Genomic DNA, 24,806 nt, shown 5'->3' on the forward strand with positions numbered 1-24,806 from the left:
TTAGGGGGAGCTCATTACATACAGATTATACAGTTATCACTAGGAGGAGCTCAGTACATATAGATTTATACAGTCACCACTAGAGGGATCTCACTACATACAGATTTATACAGTCACCACTAGGGGGAGCTCTGTTGTGAATCCGCTTTTTGGGCTCCTCTGGTGGTTGCTGGTGGTACTGGTGACTTGTGTGTGCTTTTCTGTCTCAGTTCACCTGCTCCCATCAGTGTTTGGGAGTTTCCTATTTAGCCTTGCTCTTCAGTCATTTCCTTGCCGGTCATCATTGTAACCAGAGCTTTCGGTTGCATGTTCCTGCTACTAGTCTGCTGATCAGCTAAGTGGACTTTGTCCTTTTGTTTTGTATCTTTTGTCCAGTTTGCAGTTTTTGTTATTCTCTGTAGCTGGAAGCTCTTGCGGGCTGAAATTGCCACTCCTGTGTCATGAGTTGACACAGGAGTCTTAAAGTAATTTCAGGATGGTTTTTTGAAAGGGTTTTCAGTTGACCGTGAAGTCCTCTTTTGTATCCTTCTGCTATCTAGTAAGTGGACCTCTCTTTGCTAAATCTACTTTCATACTGTGTATGTCTTTTCCTCTTAACTCACCGTTATTACATGTGGGGGGCTGCTATCATCTTTTGGGGTATTTCCCTAGAGGTAAGCCAGGTCTGTTCCTTCCTCTACCAGGCGTAGTTAGTCCTCCGGCTGGCGCGTGGCATCTAGGAAGTCGTAGGTATGCTCCCTGGCTACTGTTAGTTGTGTGGTAGATTTAGCTCACGGTCAGCTCGAGATTCCATCTCCCAGAGCTCGTCCGTTATTTTTGTGTTCTGATGTTTCCCTGCCATTGGGAATCATGACAGTATGACCGGAATGTTAAAGTTATTGGCAGAAGAAAGGAGAGAAAAAAGAAGTCTGTAGATTTTTTTTTTTTTTTTTTTCCCCTATGCTTGCTCCATAGTTGGATCAGTTGTATTTCAGCTCTAATTACTGCCTTTGCCTTTCTCTCCTTCTAATCCTTGAATGGCTCTGATCTCACCTGTTTAAAGATGGACCCTCAGAGTTTGGCTGTAGGTTTAAATAATCTTGCTACCAAGGTTCAAAATTTACAAGATTTTGTTATACATACTCCGATGTCTGAACCTAAAATTCCTACACCAGAGGTGTTTTCCGGAGATAGATCTCGGTTCCTGAATTTCAAATATAATTGTAAATTGTTCCTTTCTCTCAGACCTCACTCCTCTGGAGATCCTGTCCAGCAGGTTAAGATTGTAATCTCTTTGCTGCGAGGTGACCCTCAAAATTGGGCATTTTCATTGACACCAGGGGATCCTGCGTTGCTCAATGTGGATGCGTTTTTTCTGGCTTTAGGGTTGCTTTATGAGGAACCTAATTTGGAGATTCAAGCTGAAAAAGCTTTGATAGCCCTATCTCAAGGGCAAGATGAAGCTGAGATATACTGCCAAAAATTTCGTAGATGGTCTGTGCTTACTCAGTGGAATGAGTGCGCCCTAGCGGCAAATTTCAGAGAGGGTCTCTCTGATGCCGTTAAAGATGTTATGGTCGGGTTCCCTGCGCCCACAGGTCTGAATGAGTCCATGACAATGGCTATTCAGATTGATCGGCGTTTGCGGGAGCGCAAACCCGTGCACCATTTGGCGGTATCTTCTGAAGAGACGCCAGAGAAAATGCAATGTAACAGAATTCTGTCCAGAAGCGAGCGGCAGAATTATAGGCGTAAAAATGGGTTATGCTTCTATTGTGGTGATTCTGCTCATGTTATATCAGCATGCTCTAAACGTACAAGGAAGGTTGACAAGTCTATTTCAATTGGCACTTTACAGTCTAAATTTATTTTGTCTGTAACCTTGATTTGTTCATTATCAGTTATTACCGTGGATGCCTATGTGGACTCTGGCGCCGCTCTGAGTCTTATGGATTGGTCCTTTGCCAGGCGCTGTGGGTTTGATTTAGAGCCTCTGGAAGTTCCCATACCTCTGAAGGGTATTGATTCTACGCCTTTGGCTTGTAATAAACCACAATTCTGGACGCAAGTGACTATGCGTATGACTCCAGACCATCAGGAGGTGATTCGCTTCCTTGTGTTGTACAATTTGCATGATGTTTTGGTGCTTGGATTACCATGGTTACAATCTCATAACCCAGTCCTTGACTGGAAAACAATGTCTGTGTTAAGCTGGGGATGTCGGGGGGCTCATGGGGACATACCTTTGGTTTCTCCTTTCTTTTGCAATTCAGGGTTTCATCCTCGTTTTTCATCTGGTCAGGTGGAATCTTCGGATTGTCCTGGAGTGGATGCGGTGGTGGATCGGTTGCATCAGATTTGGGGACAAGTGGTGGACAATTTGAAGTTGTCCCAGGAGAGGACTCAGCAGTTTGCTAACCGCCGTCGTCGTGTTGGTCCTCGCCTTCGTGTTGGGGACTTGGTGTGGTTGTCTTCCCGTTTTGTCCCTATGAGGGTTTCTTCTCCTAAGTCTAAGCCTCGGTTCATCGGTCCTTATAGGATTTTGGAGATACTTTACCCTGTGTCCTTTCGTTTGGACCTCCCGGCATCTTTCGCTATCCATAATGTATTCCATCGGTCGTTGTTGCGGAGATATGAGGTACCGGTGGTTCCTTCTACTGAACCTCCTGCTCCTGTGCTGGTGGAGGGTGAATTTCAGTTTGCAGTTTTTGTAATTCTCTGTAGCTGGAAGCTCTTGCGGGCTGAAATTGCCACTCCTGTGTCATGAGTTGACACAGGAGTCTTAAAGTAATTTCAGGATGGTTTTTTGAAAGGGTTTTCAGTTGACCGTGAAGTCCTCTTTTGTATCCTTCTGCTATCTAGTAAGTGGACCTCTCTTTGCTAAATCTACTTTCATACTGTGTATGTCTTTTCCTCTTAACTCACCGTTATTACATGTGGGGGGCTGCTATCATCTTTTGGGGTATTTCCCTAGAGGTAAGCCAGGTCTGTTCCTTTCTCTACCAGGCGTAGTTAGTCCTCCGGCTGTCGCGTGGCATCTAGGAAGTCATAGGTATGCTCCCTGGCTACTATTAGTTGTGTGGTAGATTTAGCTCACGGTCAGCTCGAGATTCCATCACCCAGAGCTCGTCCGTTATTTTTGTGTTCTGATGTTTCCCTGCCATTGGGAATCATGACAGAGCTCACTACATACAGATTTATACAGTCACCACTAGGGGGAGCTCACTACATATAGATTTATACAGTCACCACTAGGAGCTTGTAGTCTGTGGAGGAAGGTGCTGGTCTGTTCGCTCCAGGAGAGTAACCAGTTTTTTTTTCCACCCAGTAATTCCCCCCCCTCTCTGACCTAGGAAAGAGAGGGGTGTAGTGGATGGACTGTGGGGCTGAGTCCCCGTCTCCCACCCCTCGGTCTAAGCCAGCGAGGGGTGGGAGCTCATTGCTACCGGCAAAGAGGGTCACCAGATCTGGCAAGGCCCAAAACATGGAGGAGCCCAGGAAGACCCAGGAGGGCTGCAAAGCCCCTAAGGCTGAGGCGAGGGCCACTGTGGTGTCTCCTCCCGGAGGTGAGCGGAGCACTCGCAGAGGTGCAGCGGCGGCGGTGCCGAAGGATTGGGGCACTAGGGCCGCACGGGAGCCGGTTACCAGCTATGGCTCCCGCGTCCATACGTACCTCGGCGAGTATGAGAAGGCTGGGAAAACCATCAGGAGACTCCGGGAGGAGCTGAAGGAGGTGAGGCAAGCTGCAAGCAGAGCCTCCCGCACAGAGAAGTCTGCCCTAACAGCCAGGATATCCAGCCTGGGGATCTGCATTGAGGGCATGGAAGCCCGGAGAGCGGCGATATTGGACAACAGCGGGCCCTTCCGGGAAAAACTGGAAAATGAGGACCGATTCCACAACATGGCTGCTGCAAAGGAGCCAGAGGGGTCTCGGCATCCGACCCAGGTGGAGGAGGTGGACCATGAGGAGATGGAGGAGGCGCCGTACCCACCTGGGGGCTTGGTAAGTGATCTCCAGGACCACACACACCGGGATAGATCCAGTGCAGGTCCCACTCCCATCAGACAATAGCATTTCAGAGGATGATGGGGGTGATGCGGATGATAGCAGCAGCGATAACAGCAGTAGTGGGGGTTGCCTCGTCTTGCAGCAGATCCGTCAGCTAGAGTCCCCAGTAAATTATGCCCACCTGAAGTTGGGGGATGAGGTCTGCGGGGACGAGGCAACCAGGAGGGGGAAAAAGAAAAGAAAAAAAAGGAAGAAAACATCGGAGGAGAGGTTGGTGTTTGTCCCCCTTCCTGGGACCCCCCGGTCCCGCTGTGTGGAGCCCGCTACCCACCCCGGCCCGGGACCTGCAGTGGGTCCGGTGCGAGGGAGCGGGGAGAGTACAAGTCGTATGGCGCAGGTCGCCGTCTCTGCTGGCGGTAGCAGAGGGGGCGAGAGTGGGCATGCGGCTGCAGAGCCGGACAGTGTGCATGGTCTGGAGTGTGGCCCTGTGGCGGGCGGTAATAAAATCTGTGGAGGTGTCCAGGCCCGATCCTCTGTGGAAACGGGGGACGGCCTGGTGCCTGCTGCACCTGCTGACGCTCGGGGGGTGGAGGCTGTGGGTACCTTGCCGGTGGTCACCGCTCCCCGCAGTGTTGGCGGTGCGCTGTCATCCGGGGCCGCATCATCGGCGGCGTGTGCTGTGGTGTTGGGGTCACCCACATGCAGATCCGATGCTGGGTCAAAATCCGGGACCCCGGCACCGGTTATCATCTCGGGTGCAGCTGTAATGGCTGCGGTAATGCCGTCCCGGATCGCACCCTCACCGGAGGGGGTCGCACCGCCGGGGTCCTCTGCATGTGTGTCACCTGTATCTGCGGGGGACCCGGCGGTGAAGTGCACACAGGAGCGTGGAGATGGTCTGCAGGAGAGGCTGGAGCAACAGTCTGCAGCTGCCAGCACATGCTCTGCTGAAAAGCAGGGTGTGGTAATCAAACCCTGCAGTATGGATCTTAAAGGGGCAGCTGCACTGCAAATAGCAACAAACCCAGCAGAAAGCAGAAAAAAAATACAAACAAAAATGTAAATAAGAATGGAAGTGGTGCAAGTGGTGTGAATATTGTCTGTGATAATGGTGACGGGTCAGGGGTGGTTTCTGCTGGAGGTATGGTTGGTGTGAATGGTGCCAGTGCGGTGATTTCTACCAGTGAAAATGGTGAGGCTGAGGTAAGTGAGGTGGAGATGGTTGACTGTGAGGTTGAGGGTTCAGGGAATATAGGGGCTGGTCCATCGTCCCCCTCACCTGCAGCCGCCATTAGTTATGCGGCTGCTGCCGCTGGGGTTCCACAGGGGTCTTCCTCATCTCCGGACCCAGGGAATGAGGCTTTTCGCCGCCGTTTCCTGGAGGCCCTCAAAAAAGGTGAGCGGACGATCAATGTAGAGGGAAGAGAGGTGGCGTTGTCCTACTGGCTAGATAAGTTTGGTCTAGCTGCCTTCCAAGAGAAAAGGGGGGGGGAGACCGTGTGGTCCCTCCCGACAGCCGGGCAGGGGGTCTCCAGGAGAAATGTGGTTCGTCTTCACTGGAGGGGCGATGAGGCGTGTCCATCCAGGACAAATGTAGTGAAGCTCCTCATGAAGATGGACTTCAGAGCTATTGACATCTTTGCTCTGATACATCCTTTTGGGACCTCCACCTTTGATATCAGCTTTGTTCGGCCGGAGGGCTTGGAGCTCTTTTGGTCGAATTATGAGCTGGTAAAAGAGGAGCCCGGCTGGCGAGGGTTCGCTGTGGAAGCAATTTCTCGCCAAAGTGGGCCGAAGAAAGTGACCGTTTTAACATGTAATGAGTCTCTTTCTGGCGTTGACATAATGACCTGGTTGAGCCGCTATGGCGAGGTTGTGGACGTCCCTAAGAAGAACCGGGACGATTTTGGTATCTGGTCAGGAGGCTGGACCTTCATGGTAAAGTTGAAGCGTTCAGGTGGCACTGTCACCCACATCCCTTCCTCGGCTTTCCTGGGAAGGGATCGGATTCTGGTCTTCTACCAGGGGCAGCCGAAGGTATGCCACAGGTGCGGTGATCCTCGCCACTTCAGCGCGGGCTGCAAGGTGCAGAAATGTGCCTTGTGTGGCGAGGTGGGTCACCTCGCCGCATCCTGTGGTGTCATTCGATGTCACCTGTGTGGTGATCTAGGTCACCCGTTCAGCCGCTGCCCTCGTTCCTTCTCTAATGCCATGGCCGGTCGGGCGGAGGGGAGCCGTGAGGAAGTTCCTGGCGGTGCAACTTCTGCAGAGGTTGGAGGTGGCAGCGGGGGAGGAGCTGAGGGGCCGATGAGGAATGGCAGGGCTAGGGGCCCCTCTTACCAGCGGAGGCAGGCAAGACGTCAGGAGGGCAGGGGGCAGGAGGAGCCTCGGGAAACTGGGGTAATGGCTGCCCCCTCCTCCGACGCGACGGCCCATGTCACTGAGGCCCCGGGGGAGGAAGCGGTGAATGAGGAGATCAGACGGATGGAGAATGAGGAAGCGGCTGATCTCTCAGATGCCTCTCAATATGAAAGTTTTGATGAGGATGGAGGGGACCAGCCAAAAGAAATGGGTGACAAGGGTACCAAGAGTGCCAAGTGTGCTAAAAGTAAAAAAAAGAAGAATAAAAAAGGTGGAAAATCTTCTTCCCTGACCAAGGTGCCTAAGGAAGGTCCCACCGACTCCCCTCTGATCCCCCTCTCCAACCGTTTCCAAGCCCTTGACGATCCTGCTGAGACGGGAGTCGGGGGTGAGGTTCCGGAGGTAACATCGGGAGGGCCTTTGGGAGGCGGGGGAGTCCCTTCTCCAGGGGGTGTGTCTTCCTCTGGAGGTGGGGACGACCCTGGGTCCGGAGATGAGAAAGAGGTGGGAGGGATGGATACCTCTGTCTCTCTGAAAAGAAGAGGGGGGGCTTCATCATCCGGAGATGAGCGGGCTAAGAAAAAGGGTGGGGGGAAGAAAAAGGCCATCTAACTCGATCACTCATGATGGCGGCACCCACCCCGTTGACTCTAGCGACCATTAATGTCGCTAGTATAAAGTCTGATGCGGCTAGATTTGCGGCCTTTGATTTTCTCACCCGATTTGAGGCTGAAATTTTGTTTTTGCAGGAGACCAGGCTTACGGATATGGGGGCCATACGCAAGGCGGAGAGCGAGTGGAGGTGCGGGTCTTCGTACTGGTCTCTTGCGGCCGAGCCGTGTAGCGGGGTGGCAGTCCTTTTTAAGACTGCATCGGTTGAATGCCGGAGAGTTATCGAGGTAGAAATGGGGAGGTGCCTGGTCTTAGACGTCTTCATGAGGGGACAGGAGCTTCGGCTCATTAACATCTATGGTCCGCAGTCAAAGTGGGACCGTAAATGTCTCTTCCTGAAGATTAAGCCCTATTTTTTTACGAGTCGGCAGGTGGTCTTTGGAGGTGACTTTAACACTGTCACAAGGCTTCGTGATAGGGGAGGCTCCATTGACCGGCTGGCTTATGATAGTAATACTCTTAATAGCATAGCTAGTGACGCTCGCCTGGTGGATGTCCACATCCGGCACACCCCAGGTCACTGTGGTTTCACCTTTCATAGAGGTAATTGTAGGTCTAGGATAGACAGGTTTTTTTTAAAGGAGGAAGCCATCTCTTCAGCAGTGTCCGTTGTTGAGGTGGAGTTCTCCGATCACTGTCTGATTTCTTTTTCTCTGAATGTTTCAGAAACCCCTCGGATGGGAAGGGGACTATGGAAGCTGAATTCGTCCCTCTTGGAAGAAGCAGAGATAAGACAATCCTTTGAGGACTTTCTTCAGAGCCAGGTACCGCTTTTGGATCTCTGTAGCGATAAGTCAGAGTGGTGGGAGATGTTCAAGGATCGGGTTGCGAGTTTCTTCCGCCAGCTCTCGAGCCTCAGGAGCCTGAGCAGGTACCGCCTGTATCGGGAACTGAGGAGGAAACTCGAACATCTCGTCTCGGCTGGAGGTGACCGTGAGGAGATCTCCAGAGTGAAGTCTTTACTCAAGAGGTGTCAGTACGATAGGCACACATCTTTGGTTTTTGAGAGGGATTTCGGGAGGTACCGCTCGCCTGACCCCTACAGAAACTGTAAGATGTCAGTGAGTTGTAAGGTGGTGACAGGTTTGGTCGACGATACGGGTTCCCTGAACAGATCCAAATCAGGGATCCTGGAGGTGATCAGATCTTTCTACTCACACCTCTTGGGGAAGAGGGATCTGGATCGGAACGTGATGTCGGCTTTCCTGGCCGAGGCCATCCCTGAGCCAGGAGATGACCCCTCGCTTCACGTTTTGACAGAACCAATCAGGGAAGAGGAAGTGCGACTGGCCATTGATGGGCTTCGGCCTAAGAAATCGCCAGGTCCGGATGGCTTAACATCCGAGTTTTATAAGACCTTTAGGGACTCCTTGGTCCCTCTCTTGACTGAGGTGTTTAACGAGTGTCTCTCCTCGGGCGCTCTTTCCCAGTCAATGAGGCAGTCTGCCCTGATTATCCTGTCAAAGGGTAAGGACCCGTCCCGTATTGAGAATTGGCGTCCCATAGCGCTTCTCAATACGGACCGGAAGGTTCTGGCAAAGGTGCTGTTCAAACGGCTGGTGAAGTTTGCACCCCGGCTCCTTTCGGGGGCCCAGCACTGCTCTGTTCCAGGCCGCAGTACGTTTAGTGCTGTGCTCGGTGTCCGAGAGGCAGTGGAGCAGGGCAGGGCAGGTCACTGGAAGGGGTACTTGCTGTCCTTAGACCAGGCGAAGGCTTTTGATCGGGTTAACCATGAGTACCTCTGGTCCGTCCTTCTGAGGTACGGTCTGCCAGGGGGGTTTGTAAATTGGCTAAAGATCTTGTACGCGGGGGCAGAGACTTTCCCGCTCGTGAATGGTTGGTCTGGCCGCCCTTTTGAGGTTGGGTCTGGGGTCCGCCAGGGCTGTCCATTGAGCCCGCTGTTATACGTGTTCGCGATAGATCCCCTTTTAAGGAGGATTGAGCGTGGACCGTTGGCGGGAGTCAGGATGGACCAGGTGGCCTCGGAAGCCACTCTGAGGGTGGTAGCGTATGCCGATGACGTCTCCCTTTTCGTGTCCTCGGGTGAGGAGGCGGAGTGGGTCATGTCTGAGGTTGATCGCTACTCGGAGGCTTCTGGGTCCAGAATTAATCAGGAAAAGTGTGAGAGTCTCTGGCTGGGAGGGGGAAACCCTAGTTTTGGTCTCCCGGACACTCTTCCAGAGCCCCAGGCATCGGCAAAAATCCTAGGCATCGAATTTGGCCCTGGGGACTACCCCCAGCAAAATTGGGAGGGCAGACTTAAGATCGCCGCCCAGAAGGTGGACCAATGGAAGGGTTGGTCTTTGACCCTGAGGGAAAGGGTTAGCCTGGTTAAGGGTTTTTTGCTACCCTTGTTAATATACCTGGGCAGTGTCTGCATGTTGCCAGAGCCGCTCTGGACACGGGTCTACAGCCTGTTTTTCCAGATGTTATGGGGAAATAGGCTGAACCTAGTCAAGCGGGAGGTCACGTACCGCACGAGGAGACTAGGAGGGTTGGGTATGGTCAACCCGGTGGTGTTTCTAATAAACACTTTTGTCAAGACTAACATCGCCAACCTCTGGTCAGAGAGGGCTCCTCCGTGGGTATTCTCCTGCAAGGGATGGCTTCGACCCTTCTTCCAGGAATGGGAGACAGGAGGGCAAGTGAAGGACCTGCGCACACCGCACGGGCATCTCCCGGCTTACGCTACCCCGGTTCTTAAGGTGATCCGCCGGTGGGGTCTGGGAATGTGGGAGATCAGGACCATGTCGAGGAAATTCCTTGACAGGAACAGGAGGGTCCTGTTGACCCATTTCCAGAAGCCTCTGGTGCTCAAAGATTGCCCAAGTCGGGATCTGGAGGGTGGGCTGAGGTTATTGAATTCTACCCGGGTCCCCTTGAAGTTTTGGGACTTGGCTTGGCGCTGCTTCCATGGGAAACTGTATGTAAGGGACAACCTGAAGTGTAGGAACTCCGATGATCGGGGTTGTCCCCGTGAGGGGTGTTGCGACACGCTGGAAAGCATGGAGCACTTCCTCCTTCAGTGTCCTTTTAATACAGGGGTCTACAACAGGGTGGGTGCTTCCATAGGCTGGCCTCGGCTGGCACACCTTTCCTATGCGGAGTGGGCGTATAGGGCATTCGGATCCCTGGGTGGCCGAGATCGGGGCACTTTATTTCTAGTCAGTTTAGTCGTCAGGTTTTACACGTGGAACGCACGGTGCTTAGTGTCAACTCAGCAGAAAATCCTCCCCCGGGACGAGGTTGTTAGGAACATTCTGGGTGGCCTGGTGAAGGTGCGTTCTCTGGAGTATGACAGGCTGGGTGCAGCGAGGGCCTCTCTTCTCTGGAGAGGGTTCTCATTTAATGTACCTAGGGCTTAGATGAGCAGGTAAATGATAGGGACAGGTAGACAGCTTCAGTAGGGACAGGTAGATAGTTAGGGACAGGATAGGGACAGCCTAGGGACAGTTAGGTAGGCGCGCGGTGAGTTAGGTAGGGTAGTAGGGTCAGGCAGGGAGAGACAGGGAAAGGTAGGTAGATGAATAGGGGCAGATGTCTAGACAGGTAGGGACGGCTGGTAGGGTAAGGATTGTTAGGGTAGAAGCCTGTCATCTCCGGTTTCCCGGTGGCGGGCTGGGGCTTTTCACTATCAGATTTTTGTTTTGCAGAAGTGAATTATTGATATAGGGCTTACAGGCACCAATCCTGGCTCTGGGTAAGTGTTGTATATAGAGTTATGTAGCATTGTATTGTACGGTGATGATCCTGTCTTGTAAGCAAGAGGTTATGAGTTCCTCGGTGAGCTTATTTTTGTATTGTGTGGGTTTGGTGGTAGGTTGTTTATAGTTGTTTGCTGTGGGGAAAAAAAAAAAAATGTATATATTAAAAAAAAATAAATAAATTATAAAATAGATAAAAAGAAAAAAAATGTTTGTGTGATTTAGATAGATGTGTTTAAGCCAGGTGGCTATAATGTTTCTTTTTGGGCGATGGACCAGGGTTTTTCTTCATCAGGTTTGGTATGAAGTGTGTATGTGCGTGTGTATTAATAAAATGTTTCTTCTCTCCTTGGGTGATGTAACCTGGGGAGGAGGAGATCTGGAGGAATCAAAAGTGAAAAGAGGAGTAAAGGACAGAAACAGCATAAGAAGGAAAGATGGAGGAAGCTTCTCTGAGAAAGAATGCGGCAGTTTGTTTTCTTTTGCGGGGTTGTTTTGACTGGGGGCAGTTATGCTGGACTCGGACTTTGCTTTGGACTGGGGGGGTGGTAATGTTGGACTCGGACAGTTGCTTTTGCTGGGGTTTTGATTTGTGCTATTTATTGATTGTAAGTTTTGTATTTTTATAATAAAAGAGTTCACTACATACAGATTTATACAGCCGCCACTAGAGAGAGCTCACTGCATACAGATTTATACAGTCACCACTAGAGGGAGCCCACTACATACAGATTTATACAGTCACCACTAGAGGGAGCTCACTACATACAGATTTATACAGCCGCCATTAGGAGCTCACTACATACAGATTTATACAGTCACCATTAGGGGGAGCTCACTATATGCAGATTTATACAGCCACCACTAGAGGGAGCTCACTACATATAGATTTATACAGCCACCACTAGAGGGAGCTCACTACATACAGATTTATACAGTCACCACTAGAGGGAGCTCACTACATACAGATTTATACAGCCGCCATTAGGAGCTCACTACATACAGATTTATACAGTCACCATTAGGGGGAGCTCACTATATGCAGATTTATACAGCCACCACTAGAGGGAGCTCACTACATACAGATTTATACAGCTACCACTAGAGGGAGCTCACTACATACAGATTTATACAGTCACCACTAGGTTGATCATGGGACATTTTCAGATCTATTTAGGTTCCTGGTGAATAAACCCCATTGAATACATTCATTGAACATCTCATAGTGACTTAGTAACCGGTGATCTCAACTTCTCTCTAGGTCTCTCATTTTTCACCCGAGTCCTGGAGAACTGTGAAGATGAGGCCCACTTTGATGAGGTAAGAGGGCATTATACCTATTTTATGGGCCTGGGAATGGACAAGGTGAATGTCATCCGGTGTCATGTGTGCTAAAATGCACCAAAATGTCATCATTGTCTTATCCTCCAATCACATCCTGAGCTGCCTCCTAATTTCTGAGATCTCAGGTGTCAGTAGAGGTTGTACAGGGAAACATGGCGGGTTTTGCAATTAATGAAGCTGAGCTGCAGTACCGTGAATAACCTGTCGACAGCTGTGGCGCTATTATGTTAAGAAAGTCCCTGTGTTTCTCCAATCCTGAGCTCCTTTAACACATTGCTGCAGATTAATATGGAGAATTGTGAGTTCGAGGGTTTCCCCTTTTTATTTCTTTTTTGTCTACTTTTTTGGTGTTTTTCACCTATTTTTGATTTGCGATGAATTCTTCTTTAATTTTGTGTCTTTTTTTAATCTGTTTTATACGCGGGCGCTTGTGTATTTGTTTTTAGATTTTCGCCATTGAGCTATTTGTGGGCGATTCATCAACCTCCAGCCCCTGATAGAACCATTATATGGACGAATGAAACGTTTTGGGGTTTTTTTGGTGAAAGTTTTCTGAAACGTCCGTCTGCAATATTAGCCGAACTTAGCAGCAACTTTTTTTTATCAGAACTCGCAAGGTTTACTGCAGGGTGTCTGTGTGACTAAGCGCAAGAAAATCCGGAGAGACGCTATATAGTACAGAACGGAAAGAATGAGTACAAAGTGCAGCAACTAAACAGCAGAGAGAAAAGGAGGATTATCAGGAGAATATCAGTCATAGAAAGAAGGAAAAAGCAGTAATGTGGAGCCTCCATCAGCTGCTACTACAGTTCTGAACGCCTCGGAATAGAAAACTCTGATCGATCACCTAGAGAGTCAGCAGCTCCGCACACAGCTCATCACACTCATGTCTGCAGACTGAACTGTGCGCTGACAAGAAGATCGGGAGAGGCGCTAAAATAGTAAAAACCCAAGATCCAAAACAAAGGCGAACACTTTATGGAAATAGAAATGATGGCAGAGTATACAAGTACAAGAATATAACTACTATAATACTGCTCCAATGTACAAGAATATAACTACTATAATACTGCTCCTATGTACAAGAATATAACTACTATAATACTGCTCCCTATGTACAAGAATATAACTACTATAATACTGCTCGTATGTACAAGAATATAACTACTATAATACTGCTCCTATGTACAAGAATATAACTACTATAATACTGCCCCTATGTACAAGAATATAACTGCTATAATACTGCCCCCTAAGTACAAGAATATAACTACTATAATACTGCTCGTATGTACAAGAATATAACTACTATAATACTGCTCCTATGTACAAGAATATAACTACTATAATACTGCTCCTATGTACAAGAATATAACTACTATAATACTGCTCCTATGTACAAGAATACAACTACTATAATACTGCCCCTATGTACAAGAATATAACTACTATAATACTGCTCGTATGTACAAGAATATAACTACTATAATACTGCTCCTATGTACAAGAATACAACTACTATAATACTGCCCCTATGTACAAGAATATAACTACTATAATACTGCCCCCTAAGTACAAGAATATAACTACTATAATACTGCTCGTATGTACAAGAATATAACTACTATAATACTGCTCCTATGTACAAGAATATAACTACTATAATACTGCTCCTATGTACAAGAATATAACTACTATAATACTGCTCCTATGTACAAGAATACAACTACTATAATACTGCCCCTATGTACAAGAATATAACTACTATAATACTGCTCGTATGTACAAGAATATAACTACTATAATACTGCTCCTATGTACAAGAATATAACTACTATAATACTGCTCCTATGTACAAGAATATAACTACTATAATACTGCTCCTATGTACAAGAATATAACTACTATAATACTGCCCCTATGTACAAGAATATAACTACTATAATACTGCTCCTATGTACAAGAATATAACTACTATAATACTGCCCCTATGTACAAGAATATAACTACTATCATACTGCCCCTATGTACAAGAATATAACTACTATAATACTGCCCCTATGTACAAGAATATAACTACTATAATACTGCCCCTATGTACAAGAATATAACTACTATAATACTGCCCCTATGTACAAGAATATAGCTACTATAATACTGCCCCCTATGTACAAGAATATAACTACTATAATACTGCCCCTATGTACAAGAATATAGCTACTATAATACTGCCTCCTATGTACAAGAATATAACTACTATAATACTGCTCCTATATACAAGAATATAACTACTATAATACTGCTCCTGTGTACAAGAATATAACTACTATAATACTGCTCCCTATGTACAAGAATATAACTACTATAATACTGCCCCTATGTACAAGAATATAACTACTATAATACTGCCCCTATGTACAAGAATATAGCTACTATAATGCTGCCCCCTATGTACAAGAATATAACTACTATAATACTGCTCCTATGTACAAGAATATAACTACTATAATACTGCCCCTATGTACAAGAATATAACTACTATAATACTGCCCCTATGTACAAGAATATAACTACTATAATACTGCTCCTATGTACAAGAATATAACTACTATAATACTGCCCCTATGTACAAGAATATAACTACTATAATACTTTTCCCTATGTACAAGAATATAACTACTATAATACTGCCCCTATGTACAAGAATATAACTACTATAATACTGCTCCTATGTACAAGAATATAACTACTATAATACTTTTCCCTATGTACAAGAATATAACTACTATAATACTGCCCCTATGTACAAGAATATAACTACTATAATACTGCCCCTATGTACAAGAATATAACTACTATAATACTGCCCCTATGTACAAGAATATAGCTACTATAATACTGCCCCCTATGTACAAGAATATAACTACTATAATACTGCCCCTATGTACAAGAATATAGCTACTATAATACTGCCTCCTATGTACAAGAATATAACTACTATAATACTGCTCCTATATACAAGAATATAACTACTATAATACTGCTCCTGTGTACAAGAATATAACTACTATAATACTGCTCCCTATGTACAAGAATATAACTACTATAATACTGCCCCTATGTACAAGAATATAACTACTATAATACTGCCCCTATGTACAAGAATATAGCTACTATAATGCTGCCCCCTATGTACAAGAATATAACTACTATAATACTGCTCCTATGTACAAGAATATAACTACTATAATACTGCCCCTATGTACAAGAATATAACTACTATAATACTGCCCCTATGTACAAGAATATAACTACTATAATACTGCTCCTATGTACAAGAATATAACTACTATAATACTGCCCCTATGTACAAGAATATAACTACTATAATACTTTTCTCTATGTACAAGAATATAACTACTATAATACTGCCCCTATGTACAAGAATATAACTACTATAATACTGCTCCTATATACAAGAATATAACTACTATAATACTGCCCTCTATATACAAGAATATAACTACTATAATACTGCTCCTATGTACAAGAATATAACTACTATAATACTGCCCCCATGTACAAGAATATAACTACTATAATACTGCCTCCTATGTACAAGAATATAACTACTATAATACTGCCCCTATGTACAAGAATATAACTAGTATAATACTGCTCCTATGTACAAGAATATAACTACTATAATACTGCCCCTATGTACAAGAATATAACTACTATAATACTGCCCATCTTTTTATTACTAGTTCTCTATGATGTGTATGTTGGAGCGTCCTGACTTCTCTTTTTCCGCAGTTTGCTGACGGATTTAGTCTTTTTCATTGAATGTGGGATCAGTAAATATCGGTTGCAGAATTTGGCCGCTCAATCTCCGGGATGTAGTGAGGCAATTACCGCATTTCGCGGCTTCTGTTGATTTCACTTCATTAAATGGAAAGAAAGGAAAAATAATGGAGTCGGAGCTGGTGAGGAGTCGGGAACATTGTCATTGGTGCAGATGTCACACTGGGAAGCAGGATTATTGCTTTGCTTGCTGGTATTCACTACAGGTGTCTGAGGATCTAATCCATATACTGTTTTTACGGAGAATGTATTAATAATGTGATGCTATTCGCGTTGATCCTGTCTTATTTATCCTGGTGCACGTTCTTCAAGGGATTTTCTCTTTGGACAATTCTTATTTGTGATAAATAGTGTTTGGACTCATGCTGTGGGGGGCGCTACGCCCTTGTAGGCCACATATAGTCGATGACGTTGAATGGCCATGACCAGGTGTTTAACAGTTCAGAGAGGGCAACTGTCACGATTCACACCGTGACTGTCACCAATTGTCAAGGTCCCTTAGCCGCTGCCCACAATATGTCACGGATTGGGGTGACTTTAGACCAGCAGACGGCTATCACATGTGCAGGGGCTTATCCTAGTTATCCCTCCACTGCCACAATGTGATGAAAAAACACCCACGAGGCTATTGACCTCTTAGTTTACAGCAGGGGCTTATTTTAGGTATCCCACTGCTCTTCAGTATACCATGAACTGCAGGGATTTGTGTCTATCCCGCTTACAGTTCCACTTAACACTTGCAGCTCTCTGGCGCCCCCCTTACTCTCAGGTCAGATTAGGTACTGCACCTGGGGTAATTAGTCGCCAGAAAGGCTGCCTGCTATGTACTGGCTATTAGGCGCACTGCAGCAACGCGATAACTACTCCCACTCAGGCAGGAACAATAATTATCAAGCCGCAGTCGCTACAGTGACCCCCCCAAAAAGCCGGCACACGGTAAGCTGCCACCAGCGCCGATTAAACGGGTTCGGCTGCTAACCCAAAACAGTAGCGTAAATTCCCTTCAAAGACAGGGTACGTTTTTAGAGCATGGAGAACGAACTAGTAATAACTATGATACCCCATAAATGATTTTTAGGCAGTGTTTATAAAATATTTTACAAAGATGTTACAAATGAGACAATTGCAAATATGTACAAGGTAATTATGAAAATAAAAGGATTAAAGGAAGAAACGGTAACACTCACATATTCTCAGATCATTGCATTGCAGGCTAGGCTAGGAGAGCTTTCCATCTATCCCAGTGCATTGGCACTCGCAGTCTGGTCGCTTCAGGTAAAAACTCCCAACTCCCCCCCTGGAAGCCTGCCAGCAACTTTATAACCTACAGCCTGTGACCTCACAGAAAGGGCTGGTTTTTCCAACCCCTCCTACTTCTTCAGTATTACTCACTGGGCATTAAATATATCTGATGCCCGTAACTTCGCTCCAGACCCTGTCATAGTCATATCAAACCCACCATTCATCTCAGATTACCGTGAGCTTTCTAAGGAAATCAAATATGTCCTATTTGGGATGTATATTCACCGAGTAATCCCTATTTCTTTACCTGATGGAGTTAAGAGCTGAGGCTTGGAGTGATGGGTAGGTCTACCGAGTGAGATTCCAAATATGTATTTTCGTGTCCATAACTTAAACGGTTTGCATAATATCTTACCAAAATGGAACAAAGGACTCCCATGCGTTCTAGAAGTTTCTCTACCAGTTCCTGCTAACACAAATTTCTCTTGCAGCTATGCCCGTCGTAAATACCTTTCGTCAATAAAATTCCCCCCACAAGGCAAGCTCTTCTACACAGACAGATAGAAACACAGGAAAGGAAAGAGAACCAGAGAGAGGGGGGGGGTTTAGCCCCCGCATGCTAGCAAGAAAACTAACTTATGATATTTCATACCATATCGTGACACCTCCCCCTTTTGGCGTGCGCTACGGCGGCAGGACCTCTCGGTATGCCTCCATGCGCACCTCCGTGGGTTCACCCTGGCGGGAGAGTCCATCTGCATTACCATGCTCTTTGCCCGCTTTGTGTTTAACGGTGAAGTCAAATTGCTGAAGGGCAAGGCTCCAGCGTAGCAACCTGCCATTGGTTCCACACATGGTGCTTAGCCAGCGCAGAGGGTTGTGGTCGGTCACCACGGTGAAGGTGCGACCGTACAAGTAGGGCTGCAAGCGCTGCAGGGCCCAGACTATGGCCAGGCACTCCTTCTCGATGGTGGAGTAGGCCACTTCCCTCGGCAAAAGTTTCCGGCTCAGGTACAGCACGGGGTGCTCTTGGTCCTCCGAGTCAACCTGGCTGAGCACAGCACCAAGGCCAAACTCACTGGCGTCGGTCTGTACCAAGAACGGTCGACTGCTGTCGACGGCTTTCAACACAGGGGCGTTGCACAGTGCTGTTTTCAACGCCTGGAAGGCCCCCTCACGGCCATCTGTCCAGTTGACGATGTGGGGTAGCTTCTTCCTGGTGAGGTCCGTCAAAGGTTTTGCCAGGCTACTATAGTGCTGCACGAAGCGCCTATAGTACCCTGCAGTGCCCAGGAAGGACATCACCTGTTTCTTGTTCCTGGGAGTGGGCCAGTTCACGATCACGCCCACTTTGTCAGGCTCTGGCTTTAGGGTGTTTCCACCTACCCGGTGCCCCAGGTAGTGAACCTCCCTCATGCCCATCTGGCACTTTCCCGGCTTGATAGTCAGTCCTGCTCGGTGAATTCGCCCGAGCACCTCTTCGAGATGCTGCAGGTGTTCATCCCAGGAGGGACTGAAGATGGCAATGTCATCTAAGTACGCCACAGCGTACTTCTCCAGTCCCTGAAGCAGGAGATTGACCATCCGCTGGAAAGTGGCAGGGGCATTCTTCATGCCGAAGGGCATGACCGTGGACTCGTACAGTCCAAAGGGTGTGATAAAGGCGGACTTCTCCTGCGCCTCGGGGCTCAGGGGAATCTGCCAGTATCCGCGACTCAGATCCATTATTGTCAGGTATTCTGCGCCAGCTAACTTCTCAAGCAGTTCCTCGATGCGCGGCATTGGGTGCGCGTCAGAGGCTGTAATGGCGTTGAGCCCCCTGTAGTCCACGCAGAACCGGGTGGTCCGGTCCTTCTTTGGCACGAGAACTACAGGTGAGGCCCACGCGCTCTTTGACCGTCGAATCACCCCCAACTGTAACATCTCATCGATCTCCTGGCGCATAATCTGCTGCACCTGGTCAGAGATTCGATAGGGTGTTCGCCGTAGTGGGGCGTGGTTCCCGGTGTCCACCTCATGGACCGCTAACTCAGTCCTTCCAGGCCGGTTGGAGAACACGACCCGGAAGGGTTCCAGTGTGGTTTGCAACTGCAACCGCTGTGGTTCATCTAGCGAGGCGCTTACCTCCACGTCCTCAATGGACCCACGGGCCTTGGCTTGGGCCAGCATGTCCAGGAGGGCGTCTTCCTCCCCGTCCTCGGGTGCGCTGCAGACCGGTAGGATGAAAGGTTCACGTTCGTGATGAGCCTTCATCATGTTGACGTGAAAGGCCTTTCGCCTACCCCGAGTGTGGTCAAGGGTGACCACGTAGGTGACCGGGTTGAGCTGTTGGTGGACAACGTACGGGCCGTCCCAGGCTGCCTGAAGCTTATCCGTTGGTACCGGAACCAGCACCCACACCTTTTGACCCACGTGGTAGGTCCGCTCCCGGGCGTTCTGGTCGTACCAGTGCTTCTGATCAGCCTGAGCCTGCGTCATGTTGTCATGCACCAACTGCGTCAAGGTCTGCATCTTGTCACGGAAGCGCATGACATACTCCACTATGGACACTTCAGAAGGGTTCGGCTCCTCTTCCCAGGATTCTCTTACCAACCCAAGGGGTCCCCGGACTCGCCTGCCGTACAGGAGCTCGAAGGGGGAGAACCCCGTCGAGGCCTGCGGAACCTCTCTGTAAGCGAATAGCAGGTGTGGGAGGTACCGCTCCCAGTCGCGCCCTTGTGTCTCAACCAGCATGCGTAGCATCTGTTTGAGGGTACCATTGAAGCGTTCACACAAGCCATTGGTCTGTGGGTGATACGCACTCGATACCAGGTGCTTCACCTGCATTTTCTCACAGAGAGCCTCCATTAGGTGAGACATAAATTGGGTCCCTCGATCAGTAAGCATTTCCCTGGGAAATCCTACCCGTGAAAAGATGGCCAACAGGGCATCCGCCACCTTATCTGCCCTAGTTGACGACAGAGCTACTGCCTCTGGGTACCGGGTAGCGTAGTCTACCACAGTAAGAATAAATCGCTTTCCAGAGCTGCTGGAGACGGCCAGCGGGCCCACAATGTCCACCGCAATCCTCTGGAAAGGCTCCTCTATCACTGGCAAAGGGATCAGGGGAGCCTTAAGAGCAGGCCCCGCCTTCCCCACTCTTTGACAGGTGACACAGGAGCGGCAGTAGTTTGACACCTCTGTCCCCATCTTAGGCCAATAGAAGTGTTGAGACAGCCGGGCCTTAGTTTTGCTGATACCCAAGTGTCCAGCTAGCGGGATCTCATGGGCAATCCGCAACAACTCACCCCGGAATTGCTGTGGGACGACCAGCTGTCTTTCCCTCAACCACTCCTTTTGTGATTCTCCGGGTACTGTCTCCCGGTACAACCTTCCTCCTTCCCAGAACACCTTCTCCTTATCAGTTTCAGAGAATGACGTCCCGGCGAGTTGTCTCAAACTCTCTAGGCTCGCATCTGTGTGCAGAGCGGCCTTAAACTCCTGGCTAGGGGAAGCCAAAAGCGATGTCAGGGTCCCTTCCCCACGGGAGCCCTCTGGGACCTGCACTGGGTCCACCTCTGGTTCAGTCACACTGATGACTGAGGAGGGTCCGGAAGGCAGACAGGTATCTGCGTTCCGGGCACTCTGACTGCGGGTGACAGCAGCTACGTAGGCTGTCTCCCCGGGGATTTCTACAGACCCATCAGCTGATGCTGCTATGGGCTCTACCTCCCCATCCACCCCCATTACCTCAGGAGCATTGCTACTTATGGGCCAGTTACCTTCCTCGGTGGCACTGGTCAATTGCATGGCATCACCTTGCTCACGGTTCCCATGTATCTCCCCATTTCCGGTAGCACCGACACTTGCCCCTGCTAGGGGTTCCTCAGCCGTCTCACTCCGCAGAGCGACGTGGCTGAGCACTCCTGTACCTACGGACACATCAACTTTCACAGAAACATTATTATCAGATACAGTTGGCACAGGTACAACATTTTCACCATCAATCCTAGGGAAAAAATGGTTAACAGATGCATCACTACAAGATAAAGCATGGTCAGGTAACACATGCGATTTCCCATCATCATCATCATCATCAGGGTTAACGTTACCCTTATTAGCAGATTGGGGAGGGGTGTCAATGACGTAGTATGCAAACAACCTCCCCAAATCAGTCCCCAACAAAACATCAGTGGGCAAATTATCAGACAGCCCCACTTCCTTCACCCCGCTCCCGGCACCCCAATCAATAAAAACCCGGGCCATCGGTAAGGGACAGCTGATGCCCCCAATCCCAGTGACAGTTAGGGTTTTCCCCGGAATGATTTCTTCAGGGGCCGCCAGTTCGGGTCGGATGAGGGTTCGTTCAGCCCCGGTGTCCTTGAGGCCGGTAGCAACACGACCTCCCACAGTGACGGGCTGTACGTTGTCACACACCCTCCCAACCACACCACCCACCAAAAGAACTGCTGCATTAGGCCCTGGGGCCTGGGATGAGGGGTTCTTCTGCTTGGCTGGACATTGGTGACTGAGGTGTCCAGTCTGCCTGCAGTGGTAACACTGGCGAAGTTCGGTGGTAGGTCTGGTGCTGTTGGCCACGGGGACAGGACCTCTGGGGTGTTGGCTGGCAGGGGTACTGGCGTTGGCTGCAGGCTTACCCCCTCTCCAGCTGGTGGTGACTGGCTTCCGCACTTCCGATCTACGGTTGGCCTCATAGGCATCGGCAATCTGCGCTGCTTTCGTCACGTCTTTGGGTTCTCTGTCCATCACAAACTGTCGCACCTCAGTTGGGCAAAGACGGAAGAACTGGTCTTTGATCATCAGGTCTCGCAGCTGTACAAAGGTGGTCACTGACAGTCCTTGGGTCCACTGGTCAAAGTGGGTCCCCAGTCCATGCACCACATCACTGTAACTGTCGTGTGGGCCACGTTGGAGGGTCCGAAACTTTTTACGGTACACCTCGGGTGTAAGCTGGTACTTGGCTATCAGAGCCTGCTTGATGGCCTCATAGTCACCATCTTGTTCTTGAGGGAGTGCAGCAAACGCCTCCAGAGCTTTTCCTCTCAGCCCTGGTGTCAGGTACCGTGCCCATTCTTGTGTAGGCAGCTGGTACTGTCTGCAGGCTTTCTCAAAGGCCCGCAGAAAAGTGTCCAAGTCCCCATCCTTTTCCATAACAGGAAAGTGGTCGGGTCGGGGTTTTGGTGTCTGAGCGCTGCTGGGCTCACGGCTGGACTGGGACGACCCCTGCATTTGCAGTTGGGCCATCTGCAGCTGGTACTCCCGCTGCGCTTGGGCCTCTCGCTCGGCTCGCTGGGCCTGGGCCTCTCGCTCGGCTCGGGCCTCGGCCTCCTGCCGGTATTGCTGAATCAGCTGCAGACGTCTCTCTAGATCATCTGCGGGGCATTGTTGCAGAGCCAGCTGCAGGAGGAGGTCTGCGCCCCCTTGGTTGCCAGTAGGGCCCGTATTCAGTGGTTGGACCTCTGCGGCAGCACCATGCTCGCTTGTGCCAGCTTCTGCGGCCTCTGGGCTCTGTGGCCTGGCTTGGTCTGCTTCAAATTGCACCAGTTCAGCGACCATTTGAGCCTTGGACTTGTCCTGGGGTTTCAGGCCATGGTACATGCATATCCCAGCAAGAGTGTCTTTCTTCTGCTGGGTGTACCAGGCTTCTCCTTTCGCAGCCATGGTTGCCAAATAAAAGATAGAATAGAAAAACGAAAAGAAAGGGAAGGGATAATTACCAGTACACAATTGTCTCACAACTAATAAACACTGAGTTCGTTCTCCAAACTTATTTGCGCAGAGTTCTCGCAAGAACTTTCTACAAGTTTTTAGTGAGAGGAATGATTGCTCAAACCAAATCACTAATGCTCTAATATCCCACCGCCTTGCCACCAATATGTCACGATTCACACCGTGACTGTCACCAATTGTCAAGGTCCCTTAGCCGCTGCCCACAATATGTCACGGATTGGGGTGACTTTAGACCAGCAGACGGCTATCACATGTGCAGGGGCTTATCCTAGTTATCCCTCCACTGCCACAATGTGATGAAAAAACACCCACGAGGCTATTGACCTCTTAGTTTACAGCAGGGGCTTATTTTAGGTATCCCACTGCTCTTCAGTATACCATGAACTGCAGGGATTTGTGTCTATCCCGCTTACAGTTCCACTTAACACTTGCAGCTCTCTGGCGCCCCCCTTACTCTCAGGTCAGATTAGGTACTGCACCTGGGGTAATTAGTCGCCAGAAAGGCTGCCTGCTATGTACTGGCTATTGGGCGCACTGCAGCAACGCGATAACTACTCCCACTCAGGCAGGAACAATAATTATCAAGCCGCAGTCGCTACAGTGACCCCCCCAAAAAGCCGGCACACGGTAAGCTGCCACCAGCGCCGATTAAACGGGTTCGGCTGCTAACCCAAAACAGTAGCGTAAATTCCCTTCAAAGACAGGGTACGTTTTTAGAGCATGGAGAACGAACTAGTAATAACTATGATACCCCATAAATGATTTTTAGGCAGTGTTTATAAAATATTTTACAAAGATGTTACAAATGAGACAATTGCAAATATGTACAAGGTAATTATGAAAATAAAAGGATTAAAGGAAGAAACGGTAACACTCACATATTCTCAGATCATTGCATTGCAGGCTAGGCTAGGAGAGCTTTCCATCTATCCCAGTGCATTGGCACTCGCAGTCTGGTCGCTTCAGGTAAAAACTCCCAACTCCCCCCCTGGAAGCCTGCCAGCAACTTTATAACCTACAGCCTGTGACCTCACAGAAAGGGCTGGTTTTTCCAACCCCTCCTACTTCTTCAGTATTACTCACTGGGCATTAAATATATCTGATGCCCGTAACTTCGCTCCAGACCCTGTCATAGTCATATCAAACCCACCATTCATCTCAGATTACCGTGAGCTTTCTAAGGAGATCAAATATGTCCTATTTGGGATGTATATTCACCGAGTAATCCCTATTTCTTTACCTGATGGAGTTAAGAGCTGAGGCTTGGAGTGATGGGTAGGTCTACCGAGTGAGATTCCAAATATGTATTTTCGTGTCCATAACTTAAACGGTTTGCATAATATCTTACCAAAATGGAACAAAGGACTCCCATGCGTTCTAGAAGTTTCTCTACCAGTTCCTGCTAACACAAATTTCTCTTGCAGCTATGCCCGTCGTAAATACCTTTCGTCAATAAAACTCCCCCCACAAGGCAAGCTCTTCTACACAGACAGATAGAAACACAGGAAAGGAAAGGAAAGAGAACCAGAGAGAGGGGGGGGGGGTTTAGCCCCCGCATGCTAGCAAGAAAACTAACTTATGATATTTCATACCATATCGTGACAGCAACCAACAGTGAAAAATACACTTTTTACTCAACAATATCTTGGAAGGGATTATTTACAGGAGATGGCGGGCACATGACTTGATGAACTTTTTTTTACAATACGGAACATTTTCCACACAGGTTCCATCCTCCTTTCTCGCTTCTTCTCTGTCTTCACCGTTCCTCTATCCTTCACCACCGCTCTGCTCCGTACTACAGTCCATCTAGTAAGGGTCCTGTTCTCTACCCCCGATTCCTTCTCCTGTTCTGTACCACCAGTTCCTTCTCTTCTCTCTTCTTCACCCATGCTGTGCTC

At 48.6% G+C, this 24,806-nt stretch overlaps 1 protein-coding gene across 17 annotated transcripts in view; it reads left to right on the forward strand.

Annotated features, from left to right (window-relative positions):
* The window catches only part of OTOF (otoferlin), a 298,562-nt gene that overhangs the window by 30,832 nt on the left and 242,924 nt on the right, over positions 1 to 24,806 (forward strand). For all 17 annotated transcript variants that reach the window (XM_077291809.1, XM_077291810.1, XM_077291826.1 and 14 more), the window contains exon 2: positions 11,987 to 12,045. In XM_077291809.1, coding sequence (XP_077147924.1) covers positions 11,987 to 12,045 — 59 coding nt within the window. The remainder of the gene's footprint in view (positions 1 to 11,986; positions 12,046 to 24,806) is intronic.

Source organism: Ranitomeya variabilis, chromosome 2, assembly GCF_051348905.1.
Source record: "Ranitomeya variabilis isolate aRanVar5 chromosome 2, aRanVar5.hap1, whole genome shotgun sequence".
NCBI lineage: Eukaryota > Metazoa > Chordata > Amphibia > Anura > Dendrobatidae > Ranitomeya > Ranitomeya variabilis.